This window comes from Solanum pennellii, chromosome 6, assembly GCF_001406875.1.
Source record: "Solanum pennellii chromosome 6, SPENNV200".
NCBI lineage: Eukaryota > Viridiplantae > Streptophyta > Magnoliopsida > Solanales > Solanaceae > Solanum > Solanum pennellii.
The window spans coordinates 56,644,117-56,671,699 of record NC_028642.1 but is presented as its reverse complement, the minus strand read 5'-3'; the positions used below and the strand labels follow the sequence as shown (position 1 = coordinate 56,671,699).

Here is a 27,583-nt window from a genome sequence, read left to right as displayed (position 1 = left end):
TTATATTTAATTAAATAATAAATTAAATCTTAATTTAGTAAAAGGGCAAAATGGTAATTCAACTTTTCACTTTAGAGCCTCCCACTTATAATAATATATGATATGATATGATATGATGATAAATAATTGAAAATTCTAATATATGAGTTATTTAAATTTGGAAATGCAAAAGCTGCCACTTTAAATTGGCATCGAAGAGTATCAAATCTTTTCGAAACAGAGAATCACAATTGTACAGCCAATCTGTCACCGCCGGCGGCTTGCCCGCTGCTGTGTCTGCTACCTTATTTCATGTATAGTCTTTTCGCTTTTCCATTTTTAGTTCTTTCTCACCTGCCATTTTCGTGAAATCATCTGCTCACGCCATAAAAATGACAAAGGAGAGAGGGAAAATCGAGTCGACACATCTCCCCTCTAAAAACCCCAGCCAGAGGGTAGCGTTTCTTTCTGAATTCTGTGTGTGCGCCTATCGTCTTAAAAGTCTAAAGCCATTGGAAGATATTGAAAAATAAAATGGAGAGAAATTATGTTGGTAATGGTTTTCCTGCCTTCATTAAGGTTTACAGCCCTGAAACATGCTATCTCAAGCTGGTAATCTCTTCTTTTTCCAAAATGGCACAATACATAATCATGTGATTTTAACTTAGGTCTCCAGCATATATGCCCTATAACTTTGTGTTTTAAATTTGTATTATGCCACATTTTCTATTTTTGGTTAAACATATATGTTAGTGTTTATGTTGCATATTCTTTCACCAAGTTATATTTCTTTTTCTCTCTCTTTTTTCGTAGAAAATTCCGTCGCGCTTTCTTAAAAATTTGAACGGGGACATTCCAGTGATCTCTCTCCTTGAAGTTGAAGGTTCAGCGAGGAGATCTTGGAGGGTTGTTATTGAAAAGATTGAAGAGGACTTCTATTTCAAGGGTGGTTGGACAAAATTTGTGCAGGATAATAACTTGGAGAATGAAGATTATCTTAATTTTCTTTATGCTGGAAATTCTACTTTTTCTGTAAAAATATATGGAAAGAATGGCTACTTAAAGCAGGAATTAAATGCTATTGCGGAGCTTGAATTGCATCCATTGGATGAAGAGAACCCTAATGGTAAGTTCCTTTGAAGATCTTCTTCAGCTTTGGTGCGATACATCAGTTTATGCATTATTTTGAAGTTTAAATCCAAAAATAGTAACTCTGAAAAAAGAAACCTGTGCAGAGATACAAGTGGTATCTCCCTTAGCTGATGAAGAACTTGATGGATCAGAAAATTCTCTAGTCTCAGTCACTCTTTTTGAAATTGTCATGAAGAGATCCAATTTTTCAAAGATGTTGCTGGTAAGTTTATTCATTGCAGTTTGCATCTATGCCTAAATTCTCAAAAGTGTGTCGAAAAGGCAAAACATTATGGAAAAATTCCTGTCTGGTAACTTTTGTTCTGTTTCATTTTTCAAAAACTGAACCAAGATGTTCTCATGAGCTAGTTGTTGAAATAGTAACTTTGGAATTACAATTCTGTGTTGTAGTGCATCGCATTGGATTTTAAATTTTAGGGGAGTGTAATATTAGAGAATTTTTTGAAAGACATTAATGTGTTTCTTTCCTTATTAATATTTGACAGAGAGAAATATATCTTTTCCTTCAAAAATTGAAAAAAAATCACTCATACTTCTGATGTGTATATGAGTTGCAAAAGATATTAACTCATTATCTAGTTTTCACTTTAGTGTCTTTACACTAACATCAGCTAAATGAATCATATTGGTTAAACAGTATTCTTTGAAGTACTTGATTATACTGTGAATCATCATGTTAAGTTGTGTCTACTACTTGTACTTTATGCAGAATTTACCCTCTACGTTTGGCAAAAAGTATATGAAGAGGGGGCACGTGTTTGAGAAAATGGCTACTCTTCAGACCGATGGTAAAAGTTGGCCAGTTGTTGTTCGTAGTTCCGATAGACTCAAATTGCGAAAAGGGTGGCGCCAGTATCTACAGGACAATGATTTGCATGTAGGAGATGTTTTGCGTTTTAAGCTGATTGATGAGGAGAATTTTATACTCAAAGTTCTCATCAGGCGCAACCCAAGTCACGTTGAAGTATTATCTTAGAAATTGAGGCCATTACCTTCGATTGTTAAGCTTACTATTGGAATTTTGTATCAAGAAGTTTAAATCAATGGATTTTACATCATTTTGTCATATGGTAAATGCTTTAACATAGTTTAACAACAGCCTGCAGTTCCATAGCCGGCACTGTAAAACTGCAAATCAACTCATTTCAATCTGAAACAATCAGGTGTCTATGTTGTTTTATCAAAAATATCTGTTTAAAGTTCGTAGTGGAAGTTAGTATGGAATGACATTCCATGTGAATAGTAATGCTGGTGAAAGCATTGAAAAATAAATGAACTGTGTAACCTCAGAGACCTTGATTTCTCTGTTTTGAACAAAGGAAACTCCTTTTTTCATGATCAACTATCTAGTTTATACTGACAATTCATGCAACATGTTCTACATTTTATTAAGTACTAACAATAAATCTGTAGAGATGTTCGAGCAACGAAATTGTCACCTTAGAACCTTCATCTTGCATCTCAATTCACAGCTCCTTCTGCGGATGTCCTGTATTCCCAGGAATGATTTAAAGTGCCATTGAGTGAGAAAGATGATCCCAAGAAGAGTAACCTTACATAACGACTTTCAAGGTGAAGGAGATGACATATCTTGACTTGATGGTGTTCTCTGATTTTCACACGGTAGAGGAGAAGGTAGTTGAGGCTCTACAAATGAAGGTGATGGTGACGGTGATGGCAAGTCTGGTGGCTGAGGTGAAGAAGGCGATGGTGATGGTGATATGCTTGGTGGAGAAGGTGATCCTGATGGTGCAGGTAGTGGTAGTGGGGATGATGGTGGCTCGATAGATGGCAATGGAGATGGCGATGGTGGAGGCAAACAAATACAACAGTTGTTTTCTGGAGGGGTGGTAGGTGGTGGAGACGATGGAGGTAAAGCACATTTGAAAGTGGTACAATCAACTTCATTTGACAAAAATCTTTGGCAATCTAATGCAGGTCTCTGCATTGGCCTATCTCTAAGACAATTCTGTTGATCAGCAAATGCATTCAAGTTTAAACAAGCTGGACTCTCTTCCGAAAAGTAGTTGTGCTCATAGACAAAATTTTCCAGATTCGGAAGTGTACATATGTTGCTAGAAACCATTCCAGAAAGCATATTATGACCCAAATTCAACTGCTCCAAGCTCACCATCTCTCCAATACTATCAGGTAAACTGCCCATCATTTCATTATAACTTATATCAAACACAGTCACATTCTTCAGCATTCCAATCTCATTTGGCAAACATGAATGAAAATTGTTATTTAAGAGAAGCAACTCGTTCAATCTAACCATTTTGCCTATACTAACAGGTACACATCCAAAAAAGTTGTTGTTAGCCAAAACCATAACAGAAACCGGCGAATTCCCAAAGTTATCAGGCAACTCAAAAGAGAATCTGTTGTTATTAATAAACAGAGCATCTAAATCCCTTTCAAAAAGTTGCTTTGGCAATGCACCTTCAAATTCATTGAACCTCAAATCAAGAAACTTCAAGTTAGGCATTTGAACAACCACATCAGGAAACTTCCCAACGAATCGATTATTACTTATATCTAACTCAAAAAGAAGCTTCAAATTCAAGAAACTCTCAGGTATTGTACCACAAAACCTATTAGAGTTAATATGAATCAATCCAATGTCATATAGTAAACCTAATTCATGTGGAAGTTTACCAGCTATATCGCCATGATTGATATCGATACCAGAAACTGTTAGTTCAGAGGGCTGATCAAGTGAAGGTGAACAAAAAACTCCAGTATAATTACACACATTAGATCCTACCCAATTCTGTGTTATATTATGAGGATCAGAGAGAATTACTTCTTTCCAAGCTTGTAACGCGATGTAAGCATTCTTTAACCTAAAATTCTCAATAGAAAATGATGGATTGATGGCAAGAACATCACCATTGTAGGACAACAACTTTCTACTGCTACTTATTTCAATACGGTCAATATAATTAGATATTTGATTTGTGGTAGATGCAGCATTGAAGAGAATAAAGAAGATAATTGGATAAAATAATGTGTTTGAGCAAGAACTATGAACTGAAAAATGGTGCATGTTTTTCCCTAATGATGCTATGTACTTTTTTTTTTCTTCCCCTTTGTTGGGAAGTTTTGGGTAGCAAAAGTTTCTATATTGAGATTTGTTTACAGTAGTAAAAAAATTAAGTAGGGTTTAGTTATTGCTAGTTGTTTTGTTTATTAGATAATTATTTGGATATTTAACTCCAAAACAAGAAAAAGTCTTTTGATTAGTTAATGAGATGAGCTTTTTCAGCTTCTTTAATTTCTTAGTAATCGGAGTTCTGGTAAGACAGGAAATTGAATTTGTTCCAGAATAAATTTTCGTTCAAGCTATTGTTTTTGGAAGAAAAAAAAAAGGTTTTTGATATAACTAAGTAAATAGTTTTTCTCATGTAGAAGGAATATGTTTTTTTTTTAAAAAAAATATTAATCGAACATGGAAAAATTGAATATTTTCCTAACACACCCTTAGAATACGATCAATGCAATATTAAAGCAGCAGACGTACTCATCATAACTTATTTTTTTTTAGTAACATACGTTATCAATTTATGTACATTATGTTAAAGTTAATGTATTTGTTTATTTAATTAATATGAATGAAATTATAATCGTTGGTTGATAATTAACTGATACTTCAACTATGATTGCTACTATCTTTAATTTAGGTATTGGAATATATATTATACAAAGAACATAGTGAGCAAAATTTTTATTTTAACTCGTATATACGATATCGAAAAATTAAGAAAATAATTATAATGCTGAAATGATAATGGAGAAAAAAGATTAGAATGCAGTATAAATTGTTGATAAAAAATTTGTGTTGCCAAATCACACAAAGAAAAAATAACAAAATAAAGAAAAAGTCTTTACTCGTTTTAGATCAGTTTTTTCAGCGTCATGACCAAATGAGTTAGAAACTATCAGCAAACCTTGCGGCAATTAGCAACAAATTTACTATGATTATATATCATTTATACTTTTCCGTTATATTTTTGGTCCATCATTACCCCGATTTTATATAAACCAAGAATATAGCCAATGGAATAAATGAGCTATTTCAGTTTTCACATGTATAATTTTCTTGCGGTTTCTTTAAATTAACCTCAAAGTGCAAGGACCTAATCAAATACATCCTATAAAAGAAATCTAGAAAAAGTTGAAATTCAATCGATAAAAGGGAAAATAACATATAAGTCTATGATATTTGATTGACCCTCAAAATTCTATCTGCACCACATAAATTGAAATAAAGAAAGTAACATATATTGGGCCCGTGCTGGCACTGACTCTGAATATAGTAGTATATAATAAAAGTTATACATGTAAGATGAAGTTTCAATGTATATTTTGCATATTGTTATGCAGAAACAAAAGCATATAAATGTTGCTACAATTTCTACAAGTTATCATAACAAAATATATCTATTGACCAGGATATCTTGTCAAAAAATAAATTTGTACACATGGAGAGTTGCTCCAAACATTATTATGTGCCCTTAATATTTCCAGTGCTTTTTTCCTTAAACTTGCTTCACAATTTGCTTGAATCACCATACATAACTTTGTCACTCCCCCAACTCTTAACATTTCCATCAACACTTCTTTTGTAGCTGAAAACTTAGCAATCAATCCAATAATTTGAATTGCACTTTCATCTGTTGCTGGTGAAATCCTAAGTATCTTTTTAGAAACAATTGCAATTCCAGCTGCATGTTTTAGTAACTCTGCTCTTCCATCAGCTAAACTACACAAATGTGACAAAAGTGAAAACACTAACTCACTTACCCTTTTCTCATTGTTGCTTAATTCGAGCTCAATTAGCTCGAAAACAGCCCCTAATTCGATCATTTTCAGCCTGTTTCGTCCCCTTGGACAAGTATCTATTAGCACATGCAATGCTGCTTTTGTTGCTTGTTGAGAAATGTATTTTACATTGTTTTTCCTCAAACTATTCAACATTTGTTGGAAAAATTCAGGTGTTAGACTCGATAAAAGATTAGTACTTGAAACTGAGATCACATTTTTCAGTACCAACATTGCATGAGTCTTGATTGATGTTACAACTTGATTATTGTTGTAGCACATTTCGGGACTCTTCAAAATCCATAAAATCGCTTCAATTAGATCATGATTTTCCTTAACAAGTTGTTTATTTTCATGTGTTGGTCTCCAAACAAAATGAAAAATCCTTAAAGCTTCTTCAATTCCCATAACTAATTCCCCTTCTTTAAAACTCCTCAGTATAAATAAAACCATAGCCTTAATCACACCACCTTCATCTAAACACTTTCTATTTTCCTCATTCTCACTTATCATAGTCACCATTTTCCTTAAAGCCTCTAAATAAAGATCACGATTTTTCACCTGACGAATTAGCCTGATGACATGTGATTTATTGAGAGGATATTTAGGCGATGGAATTTGCTCAATCCCTTTTTCAGCATTGCATATAGTCCACGATCGTATAAATTTCCCTAACATATGATTTGGTGTTAACAACGCGGTGTCTCTAGACAAAATTTGTTTTGTCACCGGACACGTAGATGTATTTTCCTCTGCCATCAATAACCATGTTTCAATATTTTCCCTATCGTATGTAATTCCAGTAACTGTTGTAACTGGATCTTTCATAATTTGGAGTGATATTGGACACAAAAAATATTTAGGTATTTCTACTTCTTCCATATTTTTTATATGATAGAAAAAAAATAAAGAAGAAGAATCTAACAATATATAATATGAGAGAGGGGGGAAAAGGACAGAGAGAAATTTTATTTTTTATTTTTTGAATGAATGTAACTAAAGGTGGTAAAAGAAAGTGGCTAAATATTTATAGATCAAGTTTGAATGGAAAAAGCAAAAGGAGATGCACAAGAAAAGAATCATTTTCTTAATTATTGATATACTTTTTTTTATTTTTTCATTTGATTTTTTGGTCAAAGATTGAATTATAAGGGGTCGGTCAACACACGTGAAACAATTGATAAAATAAAAATATTTTTGTTGTTTTGACTTTGTAATATTTTTCCATATTCCAGACAAGTCATAGTGGCCAGTGGGGGCTAAAAAGACAAGTAGAACGCATGAGTAGAAACCAGTAGTGGACGTAGATTTTTAAATTGAATTTCATTCTTTTTAGAGTCGGATTTATAATTTAACTTTCTTGAATTTAATCATTATTTTTAATTTTTGTTTGTTCATATATAGATTTTAAAAAAATTGAGTTCTAAATGTTGTGTTTATTATATTCATTTTACTTTGAGAATGGAGGTTCAAGAAAGTTACGTAAGCCAATTTTTTATCGTCTGTTTAAATTGACTAATTAGCTTATAACTTATAAAAGTTCATACATTAAAAATTCTAACGTACATTAGTGATAGTAATAGGTAAAACAATAAATTTGAATATTTTGTAGAATGGTTTACCATAGTTGGAAGGTCAGATTCAAAATTGGTTATTAGATTAACCTGTGCCTCACGTTAATATCCAAATACATGGTGCATGCATGCACTAAAAGAAAAATCCATTTTTCATTTTTCTTAGACGACTTAATTTTTTTGTTGCATGCATTTAGCCCTTATATATATATATATATATATATATATATATTAAGTTTACACCCAAATCGATTCAACCGATAAATGCCACCAATTTTATTTGATAATTTTTGGATAATAAGTTATTGTTCTTCGTGCGAATTTTCAATATTATGAGTCTTATTAGAATTTGGACTTCTGAGGTATGCATTTGGACGTTTCAAATATGTAGGGTCAAATTAGATGTAATTTATAGATATTATATCCAAATAAATTCACGTATATCTGACTCTCTCATTTGTCTCAATTATACACCTTCTAACGAGTCAAAGAAGTTTGTAGAATGTAATAGCGGAAGGACTCCAGCGCTCAGCGGACTAGAAATATACTCCTATTTTTTTAAAACATAATTCCAATAATAATTAATTATTCAAATTCATGATCAACTTAATTAATTTAATTATAAACTATTCAAATATCTGGACAAAACTCTAAGACCCAAAGGCTTACCTAGCTAGTGATAATGAGACTTTTGGAATATCTATATGAGTTATACCTTCAATACAAAGATAACGTATAAATAAAAAATTAACATCATGATCGATATATATATAGAGAAAGAGTTGACCTTCAGCAATATATTACTACTATTTTATTGTAAACATGACATAAAATAATAACTTTTTATACAATCGATTAAAAAGATTAAAATTTCATTGATAACGTAAAAATGATGGCATTATTGGTACTATAACTCAAACCTATTCCCTCCATCTCAGTTAGCGTCACGTTCAAATTTTAAGAACCTATCGAATTTGTTTTACTAGAATTTTATATATGTTCTTAAATATTTTGAATTGTCTATTATTCTGAAGTATATATCGATTCACAGTTTTCTTAATTATTTCAAATTCATAATCAAAATTAGAAATTTTAATTCGTATAAATTTGGGTAGAGGAATAGTATTTATGAAATGTATATAATTGAAAGGATCACCTAGAAGTAGTATTCCACATCCATAAAAACTAAAATAGTACTCTAGTCCTAGTCAAGGAATCATTTAATTGTCTTCATTAATTTGTAGCAAAATATGATAGGTGTACTATGGCTGCTCTTGAATAAATCGTAATTTATTAAATTGTTTTTTATTTGGTCATGCACTTATTTATTAGATGACGTGCTCAACTATTTTTGTACACGTAATTAAGTACATTCGTTGTTTTATTCTTTTCTGAATAAATAAATATGGTTGAAAAAAAAATATGGTTGATATTTAGTATTGCTTTCATCAGTTATCAATAAGTTAATTAAAAACTGAAAACATATTGATAAGTCTACGAGCTCCAACTTATGTGTTGCATTGTGCTTATTACTTTAATATTATTAATATTGTTTGAAACGTCACTAGGTGTTTCATATACTCATAATACATAATAATTTTTTTGGTGAAGTCAATATTTTATATAGTTTCAAAAGTTTAAGAGTTTAACAATTCAATTGAAAACATGATTTGTCCCCAAAAATTAAAAATGTAAACAAGCTTTGACATTAGGAGGAGTTAATTTTGAACAAGTTAAATGAACCAATTTGTGGTTGATTGAAACAAAAATTGTCGAGATCAAGTTCCACTCATAGTTATGTGAATTAGTAAAACTTTGTCCATACATTGAATGTGAGGGAGCAATATAATGACCAAATTAAGGGCCAAATATAATGTTTCACACTTGGTAATATAAGGTATCATTTTGAGTCTCCATAGGAATTGTGAAAGTTAAATAGTATAAAAGGAATTTTATAGACGTGAAAAATGTTGTAACTCATCATTTTTACTTTAATAAAATATTGTGTGCCACCTCCTAGTTGAATTTTGACTTGACTTGGTACAAAATGGGATCACAGGCCCCACAATAATCAACAAATAATACTTTGTGCAATATGAGCACAACTCCACCAGGCACCGACCAAGCATCATTGACGTTCACACTCTTATGACATATCGGTGCTTACACCAAGCCAAGATATTATGATTAAGTAAAAGAACTTTGTGTTCAAAACATGACATGTCAGTATTAGCTTGGTGTAAACATTTAACGGGGTGTGTTTTTACCCCTTTTTTCGTTTAAACAAATGATACAATTTTGACATCACGGGTATACACCAGAAACTGAAATAATTAAATCTGGTTTGGCTCATTTCTGTAGCTATACAAGCATGGGTGCAGTACCTTTAACCAATCAAGAATCATTTGATCATATGTTCAAGATATGCAAACTCAAAAAGTAAGGCTGGTTAATACATAGTTGCATACTGAAGAACAAATGAAAATTTGGTTGTCATCACTCATCATCACCCCAAGCATCATGCTTCAAGTTTTGTCTTGAAACTATCCGGTTCTTCCTGGCTTCCTCCTGTCTCCTATATTCTCTGGACCCAAAGTCCGTAGAAGGCAACTTTATACCCATACTTTGAGCAATCAGCCTCTGGGCGGTTCTAGCTGATGTCTGAGGTCTTCTACGAGGAGGCTCCAGATCTAAAAAAATACATTTAACGAGTACCATAAACAATCCACAAACTAATTTTGCTGTAATAGAACGGGAAAGTACATCTGACATTTGCAAACATGGCAGAGAACATTATTATAGCTTGTCATATAGCTTTTGGCTTTGTTTCCGATGTTATTTATGCTCCTGAAGTGAAAGATGATACAGAAATAAGTGTTACCTCTTGGTGGAATTGAGTTCAAAAGTTCATCTGCCTCGCACAGTACCCTCACTGTAAATGGACAATGTATCGAGTTGCTGGCCTCTAATGCTGCATGAAAAGATGAGATTAGCTGAATTATAGTTGCAAGCATTAAATATGTCCTTGAAATTAATTAAGTGTAAAATGCCACCATTTGTCAATATGATAAGTTAGCGAGACAAAACGATTGAAAACATGACTTCAATAAGTGCATCGAAGAAGAATAGGTGCAAAGCATCAAGTAAAAATATGTGAAAGAATTGTTATTCAATTGCCTAGCAGATCTGTTGCTTTTTCTTTTTTAATAATTAAACAAGAAGTATCTTGAAGAACGATTATTATTGAAGAGCGTAGGGCTTCAACGTTTTTCTAAGTTATTTGTTTCTTCATCTACGCAATCTATGCCTGCACACATATCCCCAAGCTGCTGGCAAAAGCTCTTCAACCAGAGGATAAACAGAAGCTGAAGCATTCCAATGAATACTTGATTTAAGGGGAAACCACTTTTAATAGAGAAGCAATTTCCTCACTTTGGAGACTCATTCTTGAACCTTCCTGCCTCCACCAGATGGAAAATTCTGAAAGGTATACATCTTAATGGTGTCCCGCACTTCAATTTTGTTTGGGACTTCCAATGCAAATAGCAGAATAAGCTTACCGCTGTACCTCTTCCCTGGTTTGGACATAACTGGACCTGCCCATGAGGCATCGTCCCCCGAACTGAATATGGACTAAAATGATCTTGAATCTACATGCATCCATAGTTTTGGAGTAGCCTCTTTAATGCCATCTTCTGAGTGCGACTTTAGAGCTGCTACCTGTGTGCAACTGACAGGAGGTGACACAGACGTGCTGGAAAACCTCCAAAAGGTTGCAAAATGAGTAAACAATGTATACTAACGGGAGGCGACAAGAGCTTCAATTCCATCTGTCATTGTTTCCATCTAATGAACCTCCCCAATTTCATTATTACATTTGACCAACCTATGTCCGTATAAGGTTCCGTGAGAACTGTCATCCTTATTCCTATTTTTGAATGATTCCAGACCCAAGATTTCCTCGTCTCACAATGTTCAATCACTTCAAAAGATTTCCACCAGAAAGGCTTTTTCTGAAGAGGCTTAGGATTCAAAAGTTAATATATCAAGCATGACAAGATTCTAAAGGCCTTCTTGCAGAAGCCCTATAATCCCGAGACGAGCACATTTTAGCAACTCGGATAAGAATAACTTTCATCAACGACAGGTTCTTGGGGTCTTAGAAGTAAAGTGACTAGTTCCCTTCGCATTTGAAAGATATCTCAGAAGAAAATCCTTACCTTTCAGTCTTTAACTCAAAATCTGAAGATTAGCTTCTCTTTTTGGATTAGAGCATTTACACTGAACCAAATTTTGGCTGAACTTGAAATTTGCATCTTATGAAATTTCTCTGCCGCGTAATTAAGCTAACACCTTCCTTACATAATAAAAAGAAGAATGGAGCTCCATTTTGTTATGTGCTAAAAAAAAATCAACCATAATGTCCATCTCCTCTGGCCTTGCTATTTCAGTCTAAACCAAAGGACTACCATAGTTTTTCTGGATATATTAAACCTGACCTTTAATGTCCAACTGACATGTTCATCTATGGAGAAAAGCTAAACAAAATCCAAGTCATCGCTAGTGTAAAAGAATGATGATTTAATGGAATTCATCTGCCTGAAAAACTCAGACATACTAGTTCTCAACTTCGCTGTTAACTATCAGGATAAACCTAGGTTAAGCATTCTGTTTATAATAGAACCAAAACACCCTTGGCATAAAGAAAAGGTCAAGGGAGCATGGTGAGTCATTAAAAGCTATGCTAATGGAAGGAAGCAATTTTAATTTCAAATTACACACAAAAAGAAAGAACCAAATTACCAAGGGTTGGTGTTCTGAACACTGCAAGTGCAACTGTATCATTGACCCAGCGAATTGCTACATCTTTAAATTTCTCCAACAGTTTCTCTAGATCATTTGTTTTAGTGCTCTGCGGGAAATCAGCGAGAACCAAGACGTGGCGCGTTCCATAGTTTACTGGTACAAAAACAGAAGAAATGTGAGAGAAAAACAGTCAGCCACTAAATGAAGAGTCGGGGGGAGAACTCAAAAATGAGCATGTTCTCATGCACAAAATGGAAATTATTTCAGCAGAAACGAGTGAGGACAACTTAAGAGATATTTATTGACATCTTATGCAGTCGACCTATTAGTATAAGTGGCTAATAGTTCTGATATTAGGTGCTCACATTTGTACCTAGTACCTACAAATATTCCTAAGTTACACCCAAGTTTATTATGCCCATGAGACATGCTAAACTAATTTTATTGCATCATTGGCATTTTGCGCATGTGCAAAAAAGGGCAATACGAACCACTAGATAACAATATGTCAAAACAATGAGGAGGCATAAATGACAGATTGGATTGCTTACTGCAACATTTTGAAACATATACAAGTATAACATTTGGGTTAATCAGGAAAAATGAGTAGATAACAGGAATATATTCATAACCAAATTAGTGACATGATAACAGTTGATGATCAAATACTGCCATGCTTAAAAAGAATGTCGTCATACAATTTTTTGTATCTGAGCTCCCCTCTGGAGTACTGGAAACAGCTTCATCTTCAATGTCATCATCGGCAGGCTCATCAGACTGCTGATCGCTGTAGAGACTCTGCTTCTGATAGGAGAATGTACCCCTTCCACGTCGCTTGGGGGCTTGAACTTTCGAATCTTGCAAAGAAATTTTAGACACTTCTGGCAAGTGTTGTGGGGAAAGTAATTCATCTGGAGCACGATCAGCAATAGCTTCCCAATCTGTATTCACAAAAAGATTATGTTTTAATAAGGTATCCTAGATATATATCAAACTTTAAGGAGGTAATTAAGGACACATTAACTATGGGTCAGTAATACGGAAGGTCATAAAATCAGCTTCCTGTACAAATTGGCACTGAACCCAGATTTTTGGCCTTACCTGGTTGATCATGAACTTCACAAGTGAAACAAACTTGTCGAATGAGTGTAAGGCATAATGCAACATGTTTCTCATACTAACAAGGAGGAGTGGAGCCAATATAGTACGAGGTCAGGTTTGGCAAATGTTAGAAATAAACATTGTTCTCAAGTGGACAAGCATATAATTGAGCACTTCAATTGAAAATCTCTAGTATCTTAGAAGTGAATCCTTTACTGGGCAAGGAGAAAGAAAAATACTAAAATATAGCACCATCTCAGAATTCTTACATTCAATTTCCATTGGACCTATTCCCGAAGAGGATACCAAACATGATAACCCCTCAGCTGGTTACTCCAATAGAAGCAAGCAATTCCCTCCTCTCCTCCCCTCTTCAACCCATTTCCCTACGCAGCACCCCCACCCCCACCCCACCCTCACCCAATACATTTAAAATTTCCATGCTCAACAAAGATCATTGGCTACACAAAACATAATAGGATAAGTTAACGGAGGAGACGTTATAGCCTCGTAGATGTGGGGGTATTACCATCATCCTCATCATTCTGTGAGGCATCAATTTGCAAGCTGGCGTGATCCTTGTTATCACCTGAAAAATAAAGTAAGATTTATAAGTCTGAGAACAAATATATAGAAAAAGAAAGAAATTTGGCATGGAGGAAATGTTTTCTATAGAAAATATTTTTCTGAGGGAATGTTTTACTTGAAAAATTATTTTCTGGACATTATTTAATGATCAGTTATAAGATTATATGATATATAGTGATTGTACAAGATGTAGAATAAAGTCATTTCAAGTTTTAAAAGTCGACAACAATGACTACTACATGGAATAAGAGTTGGGATATCTGTTACGCATGAAGTCGGTTTTCTCCTCTGGATACATGTCAAGTTAATCAAATACTTGAAGTTTATCATTAGACTGATGAAATTAAAAAATCAAGAATCTAGACAAAGGACAAAGAAGAACACTAAGTACACGCAAGAGCCTCACTTTGTGAAACCCGACTACCTGAAATGCCATCACCAGTTGACTCCTTGGTAGCATTTACATCCCTGGTAGAGAAAAAACAATGGATAAGCTAATGATTACACCTGAACAAAACCAAGACTAACCAAAGAAATTGTATAAAAACGCCAGCCAATTGGATGAAAACCACAAAGTTGGAAGTAGAGCGAAATCATCACATATAGAAGCTACATTCAAGCAATGAGAGTTCACAATTTATCACCATTTTCTCCTATTTTAATGGCAGACAAACAGCTAAAGGGTGCAATAATAGGAAAAGATCGAAACCACAATTCCCCCAATCATTGCCACCTTAATTCAAGTAAAAAAGGAATTCCTGTAAGATTCTGTTTATTGTTAAAAACCACCATTCATATCAAATAAACTCAATAAATACAACTTCATCCAATTTACTAGTCGCTCAATCAACAGAAAAGGGGGAAATCGGGTTCAGACCTATTTTCTTGCTGCTGTTTAATGAGAAATGCCTTAGAGCGGGTTTGGTCAGCTCGCAAAGATAATCCTTGAGTGGAGTAGAGCTTCGATAATTCCAGTAGAGCAGTAGATAGAGGAAGCTGGGAATTTGACGAGTTTTGGGACTCAAATTCTAGCTTTGCGACTAATTCTTCTAACAATGAAATGGCTCCGTCGATTTCTCCGGCATCGACGAGATCCTCTACCTTTTCCGACCAGTTTGTATCGCTATCCATGCCGGAAAATCGAAAATGGAATATTGGGTTTTACTGGGTTTTACAATAGGATTTTAATGGAAGATTTTCAGAGAATATAGCACAGAGAAATTGCATAGGCTTTCCACAAAGGTTTTTTTTTTTTTGGGTACCTTTACCCTTTATATATGTTTTTTCTTACATACCTAAATGAAAATCTTTTTTTTCTTTGGGTAAAATTTGTAAACAATTATTACCTAAATCTATTTTATTGCTCTCTTTGTTTAAAAAAGAATGAACTTTTTTTTTTTTAGTTTATTTTAAAAAAAATGATCTTTTTCCTTTTTTATAACACTTTAATTTTAACTTTTCACGTGGCATGTTTAAGACCATAAGATTAAAGGACATTTTGGTATATTTGACATATCTTTAATTTAGAATCACAAGATTAAAAAATCTTCTTTCTTTCTTAAATTCCGTTTCGAGTCAAAATAGATCATCTTTTTTAAAACGGATGAAATATATTAATAATTCGATATAAATAGTTAGAACAAAAAAATGACTTCCCATTCGATATATGTAGTATTGTTACTTCATTATTTTAGATTTGCATTTGTAAGACAGACTCATTTGAAAAAAATACTTTCTATTAAAAAAATTAAAATTAAGATTCAAATTCAAAATTTTTAATAAAAAATAGGAGAAGCTCTATTCATTGTCACATATAAATAGTTAAATTGGTACATATTACTAGTATAAGGAGTAATATTTATTTTTCTTTTATATTTCACATTTCATTTTAAATACTCAAATTTAATTAAAATTTAACTTTTTAAAGGTTGATGACTGGTGAGTTGTTCACTCATGTGACAATGGAAGACACATGTGATCCACCTCAACTTCTACTACTATATCATTTAATTTTTATGGAAGGAATTTTTTTATTAATTATTATTAATAATAATTTTTGGACCAACTTATTTTTTACTTCAAGTAATCGACTGATAATTGAATTGTTTGACACTTGATTTAACATATACATATCTAATTGTGAAAAGTATATGTACTTCATGACAATGAATAAAAAGAAATTTGTAATTTATAATTCATAAAAGTTATTTTTGCCAGAATTTTTAATTTTTGAAATTTGAATTTTTTATTTTTAACCTTCATTTAGTTTATGGATTTCATTTCTCTAGTAGAATTCATATATAAGGAAAAATTAGTTAAATAAGTTAGACCATTAAATGGGCCAAAAGAAGCCCATATTAAACCCATTATAAACCCACCGAGGCCGGACATATTCTTGTCCAGAGTCGGCCCATTATACAAGAATATCTTCCTCAAGGATGTAAGAAAAAAGTTTAACCGAAATTATTATTACGATATCAAATTTTGAAAAGAACTTTTTACCCTCTGAATTATTTAATGGTGTATTTTAAAGATTCTCCATAAAGTTTGATATCGTAATAATAATTTCGACCAAAATTGAAATATTTTTCATACCTTTTCCCAAAATTATTTAGGTGGATTTTGTTTGTGATAGCATATAGTTTTATATGGATATATATGTGGTATATACATAAGTGAATAGATAATTAAAATTTCTTATTGCGATAATACTGTGGAGCAAAAATCATGATTTTATTAGATGAATATGTTGCTTGTCAATTGTCATGATAGTAGAAAAGGATTATAACTTACAAGGATTTGAAATGACAAAATATATGTATCAAAAGTACATAATAATAAACTTTATACCAAGATTATAAGATAGTTTCAACGTATATAATAATAATAATGTTGTTAAGATTATTCTTTTCTATGGTATTTTTATCATAGCTTTTACTTTGTATTTTTCTTATAACCCTTTTTTATCACCTTTTTTTCTTGAGTTATGGTCTATTGATAACAACTATTTTACCTCTCATAAGTTTACAGTAAAATTAGCGTACATTACATTCTTTCTAAATTTACTTATTCATAACATACTGGGTATATTACTATTATCGTAAGGTGCATAATAAACTTTCCAGAAACGGTGACAGGGATCCAAACAGCCATGCTTTGCCATCAACTTTTCCACTGCGATGCCTCCTTTTTTTTTTTTTTCTATGTTCGACTGTTTGTCAACATTATATATGTTTATACAAATCATTTATGCAGTTCAAACTTTATACGGTTTATATAATTAGGAACGCATATTCTAAATGAAAATAACAAGTATATGTTAGACACCTAGAGATGATGTCTTTGATTAAAATATATGTAATGGTGTATGATTAGGTATGACATATGAGGTTTAAGAAAACAAAAAAGACTTTCAGTATATGACAAAATATCATCTTAACCGATGACTTTTATAATATCTACAAAACTTATAATTGAGCATGTCATCAATGATAAATACGAAGCTTATAATCAAATAGTTTTCAAATATGAAAAAATGTCATTTCTTTTTAAATAGACTAGAAGTGAAGAAGTATCTTTGTACAATGAAACAAAGCCAAGTTATTTTATTAGCTAGGAAACGATAGTCGATATAATAATTAAACATTGAGATGTGATTTCCTCTATATAATTGACATGTGTAGAATCATCATAACTTGCTTCTTCTCTAACAAATCCTCTCATCTCTTATAAAAATCATAAGTTTATGACTTTACCATAACAACTCTATTATTAAGTTCTGTAGGGTTCCATCTAGCATTATTAGAATTGGCTTTTCTTAATTAATTAGGCACGCAATCCAATCAACATTATGGTAGTATTAGGCATGCAATCTAATCAAAATTAAAGTATTAGGCACTCAATCTAATCAGAATTAAGGTGTACTTTTGCTAATCTAATAATGATAGCACAAAATTCAAATAAAATTGCAATTACAAGCAATGGAAACATAATTTAGAGACTAGCTAGTAGGTACAACATATTTCAAATTATATGCAAATTGAGAGTAACAATATCACAACTTTACAACATATATACTATAGCTAGTTTAAATTTCCATATTAACTTAAATAGTACTCCAAGCAAGCTATTTCAACCCAAAAAAAAAAAAATACTACTAGTTGTATCAATCTTCTCAAGGAAGTAGAAGTATAACCTATACTAAGTAGACTCTATCTATACACTAAAGCACAAAATCTCTTCTTTTCTATACTATAATTAAAAAAAGAAGTTTATATACTAGAAAGTGTGCTTTAAACTTTTGTTACTTTTGTCTCCTATGATAGGTTGTATCAAATTGGGTCCTCCGACTTGGGCCAGAAGGCCTCACACAATATAAGAGTATCCCTAACTTCCTTTTTTTATCTTTTCAGCTATCAATACGAGACTTTCTGGTATTCATGTTCCAAGATTACCTGTAACAAAATCTGGCAATAGTTGAGTTGGAAATCGCTTATTCCCACTTTGAAAATCAATGTTTTCATATCCCATTCTATTGTAATGACTTCCTATTTCAGGCCTACTTCCCAACTCATTAGAAAGATAATTTTGTTGGCTCACTGGCATGACTAGGTTTTCAGAAGGAGGAAGTCCTAAAGTAAGAGAGACACCATTATTTCCATGAAAATTCGCGGTCATTTGTTGATCATGAGGATCAAACCTTCCAAAATCTCCCATCGCGTATGCTGCCATTAAAGGATTAGTAAACCCTTTGTTTGTTGATTCTCTAGCTTTGGCTTCCATTTCAACCGATGAAAGAATACTACTTGGAGAAAACTTGTGCATGTCATGATTTCTTGGCTTTTTCGCGTTGTTTTCAATATGATCAACAGTAGTAGTAGTAGCAGTATTCTCCATGTTGAATGAACCAAGGAAGGAGAAGTTGTGAGCATGATGAAGTGAAGCACCTGCAGTAGGGGAAGTTGAAATAGTTGAGGTAGAAATTTCTGCTTGAGTATTACCATCTTGTAATAAGCTGCTAGTAATAATTGGTTGTTTCTCTTCATTTGGAGCACTTATATTCGTCTCTTTGTTTTTGTTATCTCCTGAAGTATTACTACTGTTTTGTTCTTGATTCTTCACTTCTTCCAAGTACATTTCTTCAACCATTGGCTTCCATAATCGAACTCGAGCATTAATGAACCAGTTAGAGACCTGCATTTTCTTATATTAAGGATTTTTCTGAAAGAAAAAGAAGGAATAATTGAACCAAGTAAAATGTGTGTCCAAGAACCTGGCTCCTTGTTAGCCCCGTTTGCTTAGCAAGCATGATTTTGTCTGAGTCTTTGGGGTAACTGCAATATAAAAATATATTAAGAAAAAAACATTTTAATAAGTAGTAAAAAACATAGGCGAATTCAGAATTTAGAATAGTAATGTAATCTTACTATATACATGCACATATTTTAATTTTTGTTTGTATGCATATAGTTTCAAAATAACTTAATGGGGACATGTTAGAACCTTAAAAGACACTTAAAATAGGACGGAAGACGTATGACACAATTTTTTGAAGGAAAAAAAATAGTTCAGGAGTACTCACGGATGAAGAAAATGCTCGAAAAGCCAAGCACGAAGGACAGAGACAGCTCTTTCAGGTAAACCTCTTTGGGGTCTCCAAGCATTTGGTTGCATCATTCCGAGCTGTTGCAGCGCGCGTTGTTGCCTTAGATGATGATCCACAAATTTGAGTCTTGAGCCTTCAATTTTCCCTCCCAAGCCTTCATCTTCACCTAAACTCTTGCTCGTCGCCTTTACTTGCTCACTAATTGCATCCTTTAGGCATCTGAATTGCTTTGAAATTGCATGCAAAGCTAATTGAGTGTATGATTTTGCTGATCCAACTCCTGCTACTTGCTCAAATGATGATACAATTATTTGCATTTGGTGATGGTACTGTCTGTACCTTTGCTCCACCTGAACAAAAACATTATAAACTTTAATCAATCTTTCGTTTTACAACATGAAGTTATCTTATGTCGGCTACTATTGAAATTAAACAATTTTATTTCAGTTAAAAGATTATATATTGCAAGTGAGAAATAAGTTTGCAAAACTTGGTAAATCATCGAATTTTTGTGAGTCATTAGATTGAAGACACATCTGCATGCGTGGTGTAAAATAAGAGATAGTGGTTTGAATTTTGGTGCAGCCGAAGACATAACTTTAGGTTCGTAGCTAACTTTGGTGTATTATCTTTATAGCTTTAGTTGGACCCGCAGAAGAAAATTTAAGAGCCACACATTGTCAGTTTGTTTTAATATCAACAGAAACCGCAACGTACGTGATTGGTCTATTGTTCTTCAACTAATTAACAAAATTTGTACATTTCATCTACAAACTATTTTTATTGCAAACATATATAAATCAATAGTTTCATCTATTCAATTTTTTATGTGAAAAAGTTAAATTTTATTAAAAAATTACAGTTTCGAATCATTTGAGAATAAAATTGTAAAAATATGTCGGCCGTAGCTAAAGTTATAGTTACGAGTTTAATAGAATTCAGTAGTTATGTTTAGAATCCGTATTTATGTTTAGAATTCGAAATTCTTAGAGTTAAAATTGAGGATGGTACCTCTTCAAGCATGGCAAGAAGCTTGGCTTTTTTCATTTGAAGTTCTTGTCTTTGAGCAGTTGTAAGCTCAACGGCAACTTCATTTTTCTGCCTGCTGCTACTTTCACCACCACCACCACCAGAACTATTAGTGTTGACATCACTAACCAAAGGCATTAATTCTTTATTCATTGAATTATCCTTCTTTTGATCATCTCCTTTGTTACTTTTTCCAACAATATTAACAACTTCATCAAGAAGCTCTTGTGCAGCTTTCAGATACTTAGAGCCTAAAATCATGTTGCTAGAACTTCCATACATTGCTCCTCTAATAGTAACATTATTTGTCCTTGGTGATGATGATGAAATATTGTTATTGAAACTAATTTGTTGTTGTTGCTGAGGAGAAAGGCTTAGTGATAGACCACCTTGCTGTTGTTGTTGTCGGTGTTGTGGTGTCGGAGACACCACAATCGGCCTCTGAAACGCCAGTTGAGACGCCAAGTCCGTGGTGGTCCCGCCACATGACGTGGCAGAAACCACCGTCGACGACGGTACTATCACCTGCTGAGATTGATCTTGATTGTTCCACATACGCTGTGAAAGTCCGTGATGATTGATCTGATCATGCAAACTCACTGCCGGAAGAGGCACGCCGACAAAGTGCTGCTGTTGCAGCGGCGCGTGTTGTATATTCGCATGGCTAAGCGCGTTGCCTCCTGCTGGTGCTGAATTCAGAAAAAGTAACTGCTGCTGGTTCTGTTGCTGTTGCAGGTGCTGCTGCCGCTGTGTGTCAGTTGTAGTGTAGCGTTGCATATAACTGTTAGGGTTCATCAGATACAGCGTCTGAATATTATGATTACTATTCCCATGATTATTATGTTGTTGGTGATGATCAGCTTGTATATTATTATCCGAGGTTCCTTGATAGTACATATCTGCACAAACTTGTTCAAATTTCTCCTTTTATCAATAACAGTACCTGCAAACAGAAAGTAACAAAGAAGAAAATAAGTCCACACAAACATTTTTACTGATTCAAAGCAAGGAATTTGTTTGAAGTGAAAAAAATTTTCATTCAACTATAAATAAAACAAAAGAAACACAAAGGAAAATGATATAAAAGAAAGAGAAAGAGATGAAAGGAGCTTTGGCAGTGTGAGTAGCATCAAAGAATAGAAAAAAAAAAATAATAAAAATCACTCACTCACACATGTAACTAACTGTCTATCTTTGGGTGGTAGCTCTCTAAGCTTTGAGAAGTTGCCTTCTTGTCAGACTGATCTATATTTTTCTCTCTGCATACTCATCTCTTCAACCACAAAAAGGAAATATGAATAAAGAGATGTGGGGTTACCCCTTTCTTCTATCAACCCACCCATCCCACACTACAGGACAATTTAGAAAACAGAAAAAAAATTGATACTTAGATTTTTATTTTTATTTCATTATTTGTAGAGGATAATATAGAATTAATTATTGTGACTTGAAAGGAGAGTATTTATCTTGTTTGTTTCTGTAGATTGTGGAGTGATATAAGAGGCAACATTTTTGTTCTCCAATAGAATTTATGAACAATTCATAGCTAATTTATTTCTATAACATTTTTTTTTATTTCATAGCTAAATAAAATTAGTACGGAATATTTTTTATTTAACTATAAAATTTTATCCATCGTCAAAATTTCTTATTTTTTAGTACTCTTTAATTTGAATTTGTTTATACTATTTTGATATGACACATAGTAAAAAAAAAAAAATCCTTTAATGTTTAATTCAGATAAGTCAAATACTTCAAAATCTTATTTAACATTGTAATCTTGGAGATTAATCTGGAAAGTTGGAATCAAATAATTGCTAGGAAAAGAGATTTTCTTTTTTTTTTAAAAAAAAAGTTGACCAAGTAAATTTGATGAGTAAGAAAGTCTCTGTTTCTTCTTAAAAGCTTACTTATATTAGCGTGACACGTACAGTGTAAAGTTACACGTAAATTTGGCTCCCCTAATTTACTAGCGAAATGGATGTACAATATAGCTTGTGCATATGTTGAAAAATTATTAATATTAGCACTTTACGAGGGATAAATAATAATAAAGAAAAGAAAATATTTCACTTATTACCTTCGTAATAATAAAAATAATAACTTATCAATATAATTTTATAAGTGAATGTTAACCTTACTGTTAAAATTGTGCGATAAAAGAAATTATTTCCGATCGAAACAAAGGTGTGTGGTGGGAAAGGGATATGTTAAACGAGGAAACGTCCAGTCCGACCACAGGTTGGGTAGGTAGGTAATAATTGATCGTATAAGATACCTTCCCCTTTCTTTCATCCTACTACTACTTATAATTAATTTTGATTTTTAATTTATTTCTTTAATAATTTAGTCCTCCTTTTCTTTTATATATATATGAACTCCATAAATAATTTCGTTTAGTTTGCGGGAATATAATGTGTATCCACTAATTTATCTGATATACTGCTGTCCATTAATATTATTATAAAAATTAAATATGTGACATTAAATTATTTAACTTTGCTTTTATTTTGATTGAAACTTAAACTTTGACCTTTATGATCAATGCTAGATTATTTAGGTAAGTTCTAATTAATGTAGTACCAAGAAAAATTAAAGCCCACTCTCTAGAAGGAAGACCAAGAAATGGAAGTAGACTTGAATATATATATTTCTTTCATTTATTTTTACGTTTAGTTTTAATTATACAGATTTTTTTTAAAAAAAAATAACGACTGACATAAATATTTTTTTGGTAAATTGAATAAGTAAAAAGTAAACGAAGGTACATAATATTAACTATATAGAATTTTTGAAATAATAATGATTAGTAAAGTGATTATTTGTGAAACCAATTGAAGAAAAGTGTGTTGCTAATCTTTATTGGTTTCATCATCTAAATAGAAGGTTCAGATAAATATATAATTTAGTCTTATGGTACAGTATATATTTATGATAGTCTAATTAAGTAGCGTATACTAAATATAACTTAATTACCTAAAACCCTTGCAATTTTCCCGTACTATCCATTTAATGGTCTTAAGACTTTTGGCTATGATGCCCATCCTCAAGGTTCGTAGACCTTAATTAATTCTCATCTAATTATGTTTGCAGAAAGAAAAGAAAATTAAAGAAAAAAAACACTAATTGATTAATATTTACATAAAAAAATCAGTTTATATTTCTACATCACTTGAGTAAGAAAGCAGCATATTTAGAACTTCTCATATATTTAAATTAGAATAACAAATTTAGAATTTTTAGAATACGAGGATATTCGGTGAAAATTGATCCCTAGTCCTCTAGTGAGACCTTCAACCAAGTGCACATTTTAGTCTTATTGTAATATGGAAACCAAAAGATAATGTTATACACATTTTAGAAAATATTTTTTAAAATCACAACGTCCCTCAATTTTTTCCCAAAAATTTGTCCTGGGTGCTAGGCGTACATGACCCTCTGAGACAAATAAAAATGTACATGTGTTGTGACTTGTTATGATAAAAATGCTGATGGTCCTCATCAACAAAAAAGGATTTTTTTTTTCATTTTTAATAAGAATACAGTTCGATTTGAGTTTTATTTTATACAAAAAGTTAAAGTTATTTAGACGGATCCTAACGAAAGTAACATGTGGATGGATGGTCCCAAGCGGCGGCAGAGAGTATAATGATTTAATCGAAAGGAATTATTTCTCCAAATTTATAGTGCGGAGTAGACAGTACACTGATCCAAATGACTAATTTTTTCGATTTTATATTCGATATTTGCAATTTGTATTAAAATTTCGATTATATTCAATATATGCACTCTCACCAAGATTTTTTGTGTATACGGTGTTCAAATATGAAATCTATAATGAAGAGTGAATCAGTTGTATTTATCCAAATGACTTACTAATTTGTGGAGTTTGACTTTTACATCGCAAAAGTTTGACTGGGTCTATTTAAGCCTCCACAATAGAAGACTTAAATCCCTCTCAGTTTGTTATAGGATATGTGATTGTTGAAACAATATTGTAAAGCTTTTGCTCTCACTCAAAAGTACTACTGAACTATTACTACAAGTAGTAAATTTATGATTTTTTTGTGCAAACTGATCTAATGAATAGGTAGCTACATATCCAACTTGACAAAAAATAAACTAATTTAATGCCTAACTTCGTGGCTTGACATTTTGAAACGTACGATATCCAATCAATTTAAACAATGCCTTTATTTTCCAGTTTAAACACACAAATAGTTAGTACTTCCTCCGTCCTTTTATTTTCTTAGTTGTTATGATTTCCTTATTTTATAATTAAATAATAATAATTTTGATTAATATTTTAGTATTTTTTTTATCATATTGACATGTAAATATTGTAACTTATAATACTTTTCGTATAGTTTTTTAAATATGTGATTAGTTTTAAAATGTTTAATTAATGTAATCTAATATAACTTTGAGAATTAGTGAAAATTGACTTTCGTAAAATAAAAATGATAATCAAAAGGGAACAGAGAAAATACAACATCAAAATTTTGAAAGAGCTAATTAATACCAAAAGGTTAAGTTTTCAATTCCTTTTATCTAGCTACTTTTTTTAAAGTTTATATGTTGATATAGAGTGTGGTATATACTCTGATGCATTACTCTCTCACTATGCACGGACTTGAGGAAGAATATATCGGACCGATCATAAGAAATTATATATTATATGCGATTTTATTCTATATTTTATTTGTAAGAGACTTTTTGAGATTTGTTTTACTAGTTTTTTTCAATTGAAATTTGAAAACAACCCTGGTGTAAGTCAATAGGATTTTGTCATGTACAGGCTAAGGTCAACTTTTCATTAATTCAAACACCTTGATATAAATTCTTGAAAGCCTGTAAAGGAAAAAATCTAAAGGAGGCCATCCATCATGTACTAAAAGTTTGTACAGAATTAAAGGTTTTATCTTTTGAATAAGAAATTTAACTTTTGTACCTTAGACGACATATTTAATTTTTTATAGCATCAAGTTAAAGTTTGACCTACTATAATATATAACTATTGATTGACAGTTTGACACTAGATATACATGCAAACACGGATGCAAATTAGTAGTATATATTTCTATAATACGATAGAAGATCTAAGTTGAGGACGATTAAGGACAAATTTATCATTTCAAAGATATATGATAGTGCGGTAAATAAACTATTTATGTTAATAAGGTCTGGAAAAAGTCCACAGTTTAAGGGACATGATCTATACACTCTTACTGTTTGACGAAAAGGATAAATGTGAGTTATTTGTATAAAAGTAGGGGTATATATAAGTCACTTTTATAACGATGGTTATATCAATTCCAAATAATAAAATTGAAGGGTTTGTCAGGCTCTTTCCTATAAATAGTTATCGGTATACAAAATTGAATGACTGATTTCATAACCTAAAAATCACAAACATAAAAATTGAAAAAAGAATGGAGCTGATGATGCTGCAGATAACATATTCTTGAATCTCTGATGGAGAATGATTATATATCAGATATATTCTATTCCTAATAATAACTTAATTTTCCACTGACATATAAAAAGATTGTTGCTATCGTACAAGGACATAGAAACGTGACAATTTGCATGGACCATTAATCAATTTAGAGAAAAAGCCAAGGTTAAAATATTCCAAAATATCACATCCCACACTCAATTTTTACCTAGTTCACAACTTATTGAAAGAATCAGATGTAAGCATAAAGTCCTTTTCTAATCTTTTTTTTTTTACTTGATATAAATTAACATAAAGTAGTCCTTTTCTAATCTATTTTTTACTTTATATAAATTATATACATGCGCCTTACTCCTAGAATATAATTACTGTCCTATATTTCAAAGTAAAAAAAAAAATACAAGATTAATTTCTCAGATATAACTGATTTTTACCTTTCTTCTTAATTTTGATTTGTCACGACTTTCTCACATAATAATTGAATAATCACGCAAAAAATCAACTTATAAAATATAATATTCGTGATCAAACAATGTTTAAGATCCAATAAATCACTATCTTTTTCCATCGATACGGCCAGTACCTATAATTGATAATAATAAAAAAATATTTTGCTATAATGAGATGGAATATATGGACGTGCAGAAAAAAAATATAAGTTTTTTAAAATACAATTCAGTATTTTGTGATGCCAAATGTGCCACGTCAATTTAAATCACCATCAACCTCGTGATCTATTGTTATTATATATATAACTCAGTAAATAATTATGTGTAAAATAAAGGTAGTTGTTCAATTTAATTCTTATTGCATTATTGTTAGCGTCAGCATTTTTTTCAACTTTTTTGGTCAAATTAATTCTTTTAGACTGGACTTTAGTATTCATTGCTCGTTAATTGAAGCAGAAAAATATGGAAAAGTCAGTATGTTTATTAATTTCAATGGTAGTTGTAGCCTGTACATGTTTGGTTCATTAATAGTTATATTATACAGCAAAAAATTATTACAATTTTGAAATTTCAAAATGGATGTTTTTGGTCAAATTTAGTATTCTAATTTCAAATTAGTAGGATGGTACTTAATAATAATATCTATAGAAGTCTTTTGAAATTTGAATTAAAAAAAAAGGTTTCAAATTTTTTAAAAACTCATCCAATATGTATTTGTGAGGCTTTTAATTTCATTCTCTTTTCTTTGGTGTTGTTTGATTAACAGTTTCATCTAAACAAAAATAAATGAATAATTTTGTTAGTTAAGAGAGATAGGGATTAATTCCCATTAATGATTTCATTTTTTAAATTTTACAACGATAAGAAACCCAAAAAAAAAACCCTGATGAAATAGAATTAGTAAAAATAGGGGTTCAAGTTCTTAGAGCTAGATTGGGTCAATCACAGTAAATAATTGATAAATTTTAAGTGTTGGGAATTGATTTTATATATATAATTATGTGGTTAGACCAAAAAT

At 31.7% G+C, this 27,583-nt stretch overlaps 5 protein-coding genes across 9 annotated transcripts; 1 reads left to right on the top strand and 4 right to left on the bottom strand.

Moving 5' to 3' along the window:
- Positions 1 to 200: 200 nt before the first annotated feature.
- Positions 201 to 2,199, top strand: LOC107021786 (B3 domain-containing transcription factor VRN1-like). 2 transcript variants are annotated; one of them, XM_015222492.2, is made up of 4 exons: positions 201 to 591; positions 793 to 1,105; positions 1,215 to 1,333; positions 1,841 to 2,199. In XM_015222492.2, exons 1-4 carry the CDS (start codon positions 514 to 516, stop codon positions 2,105 to 2,107), a joined length of 777 nt encoding a protein of 258 aa, XP_015077978.1. In that variant the 5' UTR covers positions 201 to 513; the 3' UTR covers positions 2,108 to 2,199. The 2 variants fall into 2 exon arrangements, with proteins under 2 accessions (XP_015077978.1, XP_015077977.1); XM_015222491.2 differs by having other exon boundaries at positions 1,203 to 1,333.
- Positions 2,200 to 2,405: 206 nt separating this feature from the next.
- LOC107021785 (leucine-rich repeat extensin-like protein 4) lies at positions 2,406 to 4,648 on the bottom strand. Its single transcript, XM_015222490.2, has one exon. The coding sequence runs from the start codon at positions 4,178 to 4,180 to the stop codon at positions 2,699 to 2,701; it is 1,482 nt and encodes a 493-aa protein (XP_015077976.1). The 5' UTR covers positions 4,181 to 4,648; the 3' UTR covers positions 2,406 to 2,698.
- Positions 4,649 to 5,417: 769 nt separating this feature from the next.
- LOC107022843 (E3 ubiquitin-protein ligase PUB24-like) lies at positions 5,418 to 6,997 on the bottom strand. Its single transcript, XM_015223422.2, has one exon. It carries the CDS (start codon positions 6,835 to 6,837, stop codon positions 5,575 to 5,577), a length of 1,263 nt encoding a protein of 420 aa, XP_015078908.1. The 5' UTR covers positions 6,838 to 6,997; the 3' UTR covers positions 5,418 to 5,574.
- A 2,739-nt stretch (positions 6,998 to 9,736) lies between these two features.
- LOC107021438 (R3H and coiled-coil domain-containing protein 1) lies at positions 9,737 to 15,264 on the bottom strand. Of its 3 annotated transcripts, none has more exons than XM_015222098.2 (7): positions 14,902 to 15,264; positions 14,431 to 14,492; positions 13,966 to 14,025; positions 13,034 to 13,276; positions 12,333 to 12,488; positions 10,411 to 10,500; positions 9,737 to 10,219 (listed from the first exon to the last, which is right to left on the bottom strand). In XM_015222098.2, exons 1-7 carry the CDS (start codon positions 15,153 to 15,155, stop codon positions 10,026 to 10,028), a joined length of 1,059 nt encoding a protein of 352 aa, XP_015077584.1. In that variant the 5' UTR covers positions 15,156 to 15,264; the 3' UTR covers positions 9,737 to 10,025. The 3 variants fall into 3 exon arrangements, with proteins under 3 accessions (XP_015077584.1, XP_027773219.1, XP_015077585.1); XM_027917418.1 differs by having other exon boundaries at positions 10,411 to 10,494; XM_015222099.2 differs by having other exon boundaries at positions 14,449 to 14,492.
- A 2,765-nt stretch (positions 15,265 to 18,029) lies between these two features.
- LOC107023459 (BEL1-like homeodomain protein 7) lies at positions 18,030 to 22,007 on the bottom strand. 2 transcript variants are annotated; one of them, XM_015224152.2, is made up of 5 exons: positions 21,827 to 22,007; positions 20,641 to 21,601; positions 19,606 to 19,979; positions 19,297 to 19,357; positions 18,030 to 19,217 (listed from the first exon to the last, which is right to left on the bottom strand). In XM_015224152.2, exons 2-5 carry the CDS (start codon positions 21,553 to 21,555, stop codon positions 18,462 to 18,464), a joined length of 2,106 nt encoding a protein of 701 aa, XP_015079638.1. In that variant the 5' UTR covers positions 21,556 to 21,601; positions 21,827 to 22,007; the 3' UTR covers positions 18,030 to 18,461. The 2 variants fall into 2 exon arrangements, with proteins under 2 accessions (XP_015079638.1, XP_015079639.1); XM_015224153.2 differs by having other exon boundaries at positions 18,035 to 19,217; positions 21,831 to 22,007.
- Positions 22,008 to 27,583: the final 5,576 nt, after the last annotated feature.

Coding starts and splice junctions, on each gene's coding strand:
- LOC107022843 (XM_015223422.2), bottom strand. CDS start 6,837: ATGGAAGAAGTAGAAATACCTAAATATTTTTTGTGTCCAATATCACTC.
- LOC107021785 (XM_015222490.2), bottom strand. CDS start 4,180: ATGCACCATTTTTCAGTTCATAGTTCTTGCTCAAACACATTATTTTAT.
- LOC107021786 (XM_015222491.2), top strand. CDS start 514: ATGGAGAGAAATTATGTTGGTAATGGTTTTCCTGCCTTCATTAAGGTT. Junction 592..792: donor AAACATGCTATCTCAAGCTG/GTAATCTCTTCT, acceptor CTTTTTTCGTAG/AAAATTCCGTCGCGCTTTCT. Junction 1,334..1,840: donor ATTTTTCAAAGATGTTGCTG/GTAAGTTTATTC, acceptor TACTTTATGCAG/AATTTACCCTCTACGTTTGG.
- LOC107023459 (XM_015224152.2), bottom strand. CDS start 21,555: ATGTACTATCAAGGAACCTCGGATAATAATATACAAGCTGATCATCAC. Junction 19,980..20,640: donor TTCTTGCCATGCTTGAAGAG/GTACCATCCTCA, acceptor GTTTTTGTTCAG/GTGGAGCAAAGGTACAGACA. Junction 19,358..19,605: donor TTCGAGCATTTTCTTCATCC/GTGAGTACTCCT, acceptor TTTATATTGCAG/TTACCCCAAAGACTCAGACA.
- LOC107021438 (XM_015222098.2), bottom strand. CDS start 15,155: ATGGATAGCGATACAAACTGGTCGGAAAAGGTAGAGGATCTCGTCGAT. Junction 14,493..14,901: donor AAACAGCAGCAAGAAAATAG/GTCTGAACCCGA, acceptor TTTCTCTACCAG/GGATGTAAATGCTACCAAGG. Junction 10,501..12,332: donor GTTCAGAACACCAACCCTTG/GTAATTTGGTTC, acceptor CTTTTCATGCAG/CATTAGAGGCCAGCAACTCG.